The sequence below is a fragment of the Hibiscus syriacus genome, unplaced genomic scaffold (genome assembly GCF_006381635.1).
Source record: "Hibiscus syriacus cultivar Baekdansim isolate YM2019G1 unplaced genomic scaffold, ASM638163v2 tig00000340_pilon, whole genome shotgun sequence".
NCBI lineage: Eukaryota > Viridiplantae > Streptophyta > Magnoliopsida > Malvales > Malvaceae > Hibiscus > Hibiscus syriacus.
The window spans coordinates 4,609,885-4,617,453 of record NW_024061783.1 but is presented as its reverse complement, the minus strand read 5'-3'; the positions used below and the strand labels follow the sequence as shown (position 1 = coordinate 4,617,453).

Genomic DNA, 7,569 nt, shown 5'->3' with positions numbered 1-7,569 from the left:
GTCATCTATGATGCAATCTTCATCCAAAACCTCCACATCATCTGTTTCACACAAATTCTTGATTACCCGTTTCGTTTCAATAGTTCTTGATATCATATGCGCATATGAAAATTTAGCTGAATTCACTCATGTTTGTTCTTTCATATTGTTCCCCTGTTGATGCAACACCTCCTCAAAATTATTAAAGCCATCATCAACTTCCATGGTGGTAGCTTCCTTGCCAAACAACTGCTCTATCTCTTCATCCCCGTTATGTAGTTTCTTAGAGTATTATGAGTTCTCTAAAGGCGGACTCGTTCTTTTCAAGATCGATAAATTAGAAATCTGAGTGATTACCTCCGACGAACGACTATTATGTCTTCTATGATGTCCCCTACAATGGTTTACATCAGGGTTTATCAACGGTTGCATAGTACTAAGGTTGTATAGTACTAATTATTTAAATCAATATAAAAATCTTTTTAATAATATTTTTTTTATTTTTTATTAACAAAAAATATTTTTATTTAATCACCAATGTTTAATTATACTATTTAGTAATTATTTTTTGAAACATAGATAGTACACAAAAGATTATTCAATGGACTTTCCTTATAGTATTTGTATAGAGTTTTTTTATAATTGACCTAAACAACACACTTTGCAAATATCACTATTCGAATTCAAAATTTCTAAGGAGAATGACATTTTCTTTTACCATTAAATTCGAATTTAGCATACTCGTACTTAAATGATGATAATAGGCTATTCAAATTTTAAAATAAATTTTGTAAATTTAGATTTTATAAAAATTATAAATATTCAATCCATTAAATTTTAAATTGATTTTCTAATGAATAAAATTAAAATGTGGTACAAACCCAAATAAAAGGAAGGAAATAAGTAAAGTCCGACAGCCCAATCCACAAAATTTGACTTCGTTCGTTTTTTTAAATGCAAATATAAAAATCAATGCTTTCTTCGGGGTATAACGAAAGCAATCCAAATCAAACCCAGAGAAGAAGGTTCAGAACCCTCACAAGAATAGTCGCAAATGTGTTCTGATCGATCATGAATTTAGGGTTTTCTAATCAACTTTGATCTGTAAGTTTCCCCCCCACCTTTTCCTCCTCCCTTTTCGATTTAGGTATTTTCTTCATTTCTTCTAATATTTTGGTCGAATAAAGTTACGGGCTTTTAGCTGAATTTGATCCTTAAGTTAGCTTTGAGATATTTAACTGTTAGTGCTTAGTTTTTATGAAATTACTGCATTTACTTTATGTATATTGACTCAATTTTATTTTTTACTTTGATCAATTTGATTAATCGCATAACACATGCGGTGACGGCATTTTAGTTTAGGGTTAGTTTTAATGAATGTTGAATTTTTTTAAGTTACAGGTTTGAAAAGAGTGTTAGAGAACAATGTCGAGACCAATGTTACTTGTTTTCCTATTCATTGTATTAATAATCACATCACAGTTTGAGTGGAGACAACCACTTGTTGTCGATGTTGACACGGCCCCGAGTGTATCCCAGAAGCAGCAACAAATTTCCAGGAGGGAAGAAGCTGTGAAAGAAAAGGTGACACGCCTTTTACTAATAAAATTTCAAGTTTATCTTTTTTTGACGGTTAAAGTTTGAATAATGAGATTAGATTCATTGAAATGCATATGTTTTATTTGACGTATTATATGTATAGTTATGTAATCTTATGCTGAATTGCAAAAGGAAAACCCCTTTTTATCTGTAATCTTTTCACTTTCTAATCAGCTTACTAATGCTGGTTTATTCAGCGTAGGAAGGAAACTGTAGAAGTAAAACAAAATGTTTTTATACCCTTATTTAGCAATTTCTTTTTTGTAAGCTATCCTCTTCAATATTTTTGTTTGAGTTTTGTCTTTATATTCAAGATTTATGTTTGCTCAGAACATGGTATAGTATCGGTGTACATTATAAGTAGTCTCTGAATGTTTTTCAATCTGGGATAATTTTATGCCTTGTGAGCTTGTTTTTGTTTTTTTTTTCAATGACAAAGTTCTTGTTTTTCTCTGTTGTCACTCCTGTTGGGTTAGTATTATTTTTTGTTTTTGACACTGATCATGGTGTTCTAATCAACACATTCACATTGTTTAGAAGGAGCTGTTATGCTATTTCAAACCCTGTAGGCCCAAAGGCATGAACTAGATACTTGGAAATATTTGCCTTTGGTGGCCAATTATAACGAGTGTCTTGTCTTTGATCTACATTTTCTGTAGAAAACAGACTGTAGAAAACAGATAAGTCTGTTATTTTTATTCTTGTGTACATTCAGTAGAACATATTACATATTTATATACAAATTATGCCTCTAAACTAGGAAACTCTAAGAAAGGAAACTAATCCTAGGAGATGTAATCCCTTGAAATAAGGGATTGAAAAACAGAAAATAATTACAGAATCTCTTAACTTAAGGGATTGACAACTCATTTCTATAATTCCTACACTCCCCCTCAAACTGGTGTATATATGTTGTATATACCCAGTTTGAATGACATCTCATCAAAAGTCACTCGTGGAAGGGCTTTGGTGAAGATATCTGCCAGCTGTTTCTTCGTCGGAATGTACTGCAGTTTTGCAACTCCATTGTTGACCTTCTCGTAAATAAAATGTCTGTCTATCTCAATGTGTTTCGTTCTATCATGCTGCACTGGGTTTTTTGTTATACTCATAGTTGATTGACCGTCACTAAAAATCTCAAAATTCTTCTTGTCATCTAAGTCCAGTTCTGTGAGCAGTCTTTTAATCCACATTCCTTCACATATTCCGAGAGCCATTGCTCTAAACTCTGACTCAGCACTACTTCGAGAGACAACAACTTGTTTCTTACTTCTCCAAGTCACCAAATTACCCCAAACGTAGGTACAGTAGCCACTAACTGACCTTCTATCAGTTAATTCACCTCCCTAGCTTGCATCCGTATAAACCTTCACTGTTCTGTCTTGATTTTTTCTAAATATAAGTCCAGCTCCTGGGGTAAATTTCAAGAACCTTAAAATTCTGTTAACAACTTCCAAATGTTCTTCTCGAGGATCACTCATATGTTGGCTAACAATGCTCACTGAGTATGCAATATCAGGCCTGGTCAGTGAAAGGTAGATTAACTTCCCAACTAACCTTTGGTAGGTTTCCTTGTTTACTGGATTTCTAGTCCTTTCCTTGCAAAATTTCAAGCCTGGCTCCATTGGAGTTTCAACTGGTTTGCAGTCGAGCATCCTAGTTTCTGCAAGAAGATCCAAAACATACTTACGCTGGTTTATGACCAGCCCTTCCTCAGACCTTGCAACTTCCATACCCAGGAAATACCTCATACTCCCTAAATCCTTGGTTTCAAACTCCTTTGCAAGATTCATCTTTAGCTTTTCTATTTCTTCTATATCACTGCCAGTTATAATCATATCATCTACATAGACAATTAGGAGGGTTATCTTACCACTCGGTGTAATTTTTCTGATTAATGTGTGATCCGCTTGGCTTTGTTTGAAACCATTCTGTGTCATAGCCTTAGCAAATCGATCAAACCAAGCCCTGGGAGACTGTTTTAAGCCATATAAGGTTTTATTGAGCTTGCACATAGTTTTCTTAGTGACCTTTCCTTCTAATCCGGGGGGGACCTCCATGTATACCTCTTCTTCAAGGTTCCCATTCAGAAAAGCATTCTTTATGTCCAGTTGATGCAATTTCCAGTCCATGTTAACAACTATTGATAACAATATTTTGATGGTATTCAATTTTGCAACCGGTGCAAAAGTCTCCTGGTAGTCGATGCCATAGGACTGAGAAAAACCTTTAGCAACCAGCCTTGCCTTGTATCTTTCCACACTCCCATCCGAATGATATTTGACTGTGAATATCCACCTGCATCCAACAACTCTCTTCCCTTTTGGCAAATCTGTCAAACTCCATATCTTATTCTTTTGCAACGCTTTTATCTCTTCTTCCACAGCCTTTTTCCACTCAGGAGATTGAAATGCTTCTGTCACATTTCTTGGGATTTTCACAGTGTTAATGCTGGCAGTGAAGGCCCTGAAATTAGACTGTAATTTCCCATATGCAACATACTTATTTATGGGATGAGCAGTGCATTTTCTTACCCCCTTCCTAATAGCAATAGGAAAGTTATCAAGATCAACAGTAGTAGCCTCTTGGTAACCATCATTACCTTTTGTTTCATCTGCAACAGGATCCGAATCTGGTTCTTGGCAAATGCTAGGCTGACTGATTTCTTCAGCAACATCTTTCCTTCTTCTTGAGTAAACACTGAGTTGTTTCGGTTGGGGAGTTATGGTTTCAGGGTCATTGTTAGGTGCATTTTTGGTAGTGATGGAAGGTGTTTTGCACGGACTAGAGTGCTGAGATAAGGAGGAAGGTAATTCATTAGAGTTATTTAGGTTATTCCCATCACCCTCCCTAGGAACTAGGACAGTGCTAGCCGGCTTTGGAGAGACAGTAATAAGTAAGGAAAGGATAGGCTGTAAAGAAATATCGGTTTGAACAAGTTGAAATTCCTTGTAACTAATAGGCTGTAAAGAAATATCGGTTTGAACAGGCTGAAATTCCTTGTAACTCTCCCCCTGAATTTCTGTTCCTGAAAAATAAGGTTGGTTTTCAAAAAATGTAACATCAAAGGAGACATAGGTCTTTTTTGTGGAAGGTGAGTAACACTTGTAACCCTTCTGACTCGAAGAATAGCCCAAGAACACACACTTTATGGACCTAGGATCTAATTTCCCTCTGTTGTGGATATGAACAAAGGTTGTACACCCAAACACCCGAGGAGAAAGACTTGAGTTTAAATGTTTAAAATGGGGATACAACTGAAACAGAATCTTAGTAGGAATTTTGAAATCTAAGGTCTTACATGGCATTCTATTGATGAGATAAGTGGCTGTAAGAAGAGCTTCCCCCCAAAGATACTTAGGAGCATTAGCAGCAAACATAAGAGACCTAGTAACCTCTAGAAGATGTCTATTTTTCCTTTCTGCTATCCCGTTTTGTTGAGGTGTGTTGACACAAGAAGTAAGGTGAACAATGCCTTTTTCCTTAAAGAAATACCCAAGGGTTTTATTCAAATACTCACTCCCATTGTCACTCCTTAGAATTTTGATTTTTGTGTCAAATTGGGTTTCAACTTTTTGATAAAAACTTTTAAAGAGAGACTCAATCTCAGATTTTTCTCTCATTAAGAAAACCCATGTTGTCCTAGAGTAATCATCTATAAAAGACACAAACCACTTATACCCAGAAATACTTTTGACAGGAGAAGGGCCCCAAATGTCACTATGGATGTTGGAAAAAGTTGTTGGTTCAAATTTGGCTGTAATATATGGTTTTCTGGTGTGTTTGGCCATTTGACAAATTTCACAGGAAAACAAAGATGGATCTTTATTAATGAATAAGTTCGGTAACATTTTGGAAAGATAGAAAAAATTAGGATGACCTAATCTAGAGTGCCATAATATAATTTTATTGGTATTGAGATCAGAAGATAAAATTGGTTTCTTAATAGCACTGGATAAGGCATGATTATGAGATGCTTTACCTCCAAGGTTGTACAATCCTTTGCCCAGCCTAGCACTGCAAATCACCCTCTTCGAGCCATGTGCCTGAAAAATGCAACCACCAGTACCTAACACAACATTACAACCAAAATCTTTAATTAATTTGCTGACTGACAACAGATTGCATGCAAGTCTAGGAACATAGAGGACATTATGAAGTAGTAGATTTTTGTTAATGTAACAGAACCACTCCCTTTGACTGTAGTGAGAGAGCCATATGCTATTTTGATAGAAGCTGGTAAGCTGCTTTCACTATATTCCTCCAAGAGATCTATATTTCCTGTCATATGATCTGATGCACCCGAGTCTATTATCCATTGTACCGAGGAAGCATATGGATTATTTCCATCAGTAGTAGTATAAGTCATATTTGTAGGCTTGGCTGTCATATTGCTCAAAATCTGCTACAGATCCTCTATCTGTTTCTTGCTAAAACTGCTTGAGGAATCATCTTGAGAGGCAATATGAGGCTCCTTTTGAAACCTGGACTGTGTGGGCTGCCAATCGGTTGTTTTTCCGTGCAGCTTCCAACATTGATCTATCATATAGCCTGGCTTCTTACAATGTTCACACCAAAGGCGATTTTTCCTCTGTTGCTTTGAAAATTTGAAATTTGAAATCTGAAAATCAGATTGAGAGGGGCTGGTCTGGGAAGTGATTTCGGATGCTGAGGGATCCGGATTAGCCATGGCCATGAAAAAAATAAAAGTTGAATAGGAATTGATTTAAAGAGAAGAGGAAATCGGATTGATCGCTCTAACCTAATACCATGTAGAAAACAGACTGTAGAAAACAGACAAGTCTGTTATTTTTATTCTTGTGTACATTCAGTAGAACATATTACATATTTATATACAAATTATGCCTCTAAACTAGGAAACTCTAAGAAAGGAAACTAATCCTAGGAGATGTAATCCCTTGAAATATGGGATTGAAAAACAGAAAATAATTACAGAATCTCTTAACTTAAGGGATTGACAACTCATTTCTATAATTCCTACATTTTCCACCAGCAATTCAACTTCTGATTGACTTCTAGTGGAAATTTATCACTCATTGCAGATCATCCTATCACAAGAGAAGAAGATTCAGAGGCTTAATGAACTTGTGCGGAGTCTTGAACTGCAACTGTTGCAGTGCAGGGGAAATAACAAGACTACAAATCACACTGTAAGCCATTTGACTGAACATATTCTTGAGCTTGAGAGGAAACAGATCTTGGAGGACTAGGCTATTACATCTTAAAACATATGCTCTGATTTCTGTGCATTGAAGTTGTAAAATCATTGTTTATCCATGTAAGTGTAAGTTCGAAGTTACATTTGTTGTAAGTTATATGTTTCTTTTTCCTCGTATCCACTTCATCTCTTTTGAAAGGAATAGATGAAGCTATGCTTGGTTTAAATCATCCATTTTACAATCCATATTCCTTGCTAAGTGGCTGCTGTTATTTGACTCAGCTACTTGGAATCTAATTTTCTGATGTTTTATATGGTATTAGAACTATTACCACCTTTAGCTGATTGAGAATGAAAAAAAACCCTATGATGAGATACATGGCTCAGTTTGGACCCACTTTAGAAGTACAGGTAGTTAACTTGGCTTTTGCCAATATTGGATTACCAGTCCTATTCAATTACTATGACAATGCTGACTTGTCATTTTTCTGTGTATTGTCAACTGATTATAACCTTAAAAATCACCATTGCCCGCATACATGCCGATGACAAATGTTATTTCTGAGTGTGGGAGTATCTTATTTCTTCCTGCTATTAGAAAACAACTGTGAATTCCCGTCCAATCTGTAGTTAGAAGATGGGGGTGAGAAGAATTTGCTTAATTTGTAGTTCCATACCTTGAAAAAGAAATTTTCTTAGGAGAACTGCCTTAGAATGATGTAAACGTATTATTATTTCTAATTTATTTGGTGTATTTACAATTTACATGCTACGTGACATGATTTTGCAAATTGGCTCAACATGTTTGTTTC

General features: G+C 35.5%; 1 protein-coding gene across 2 annotated transcripts; it reads left to right on the top strand.

Moving 5' to 3' along the window:
- The first annotated feature begins 972 nt into the window (after window positions 1–972).
- LOC120203503 lies at window positions 973–7,132 on the top strand. Of its 2 annotated transcripts, none has more exons than XM_039203787.1 (3): window positions 973–1,083; window positions 1,375–1,563; window positions 6,642–7,132. In XM_039203787.1, exons 2-3 carry the CDS (start codon window positions 1,405–1,407, stop codon window positions 6,807–6,809), a joined length of 327 nt encoding a protein of 108 aa, XP_039059718.1. In that variant the 5' UTR covers window positions 973–1,083; window positions 1,375–1,404; the 3' UTR covers window positions 6,810–7,132. The 2 variants fall into 2 exon arrangements, with proteins under 2 accessions (XP_039059718.1, XP_039059726.1); XM_039203795.1 differs by having other exon boundaries at window positions 975–1,083; window positions 1,381–1,563.
- Window positions 7,133–7,569: the final 437 nt, after the last annotated feature.

Bases quoted from the DNA above. Each gene is read 5' to 3' on its own strand.
- LOC120203503 (XM_039203787.1), top strand. From the start codon at position 1,405: ATGTCGAGACCAATGTTACTTGTTTTCCTATTCATTGTATTAATAATC. The intron at 1,564-6,641 runs GTGACACGCCTT...CACTCATTGCAG, and splicing joins AAGAAGCTGTGAAAGAAAAG to ATCATCCTATCACAAGAGAA.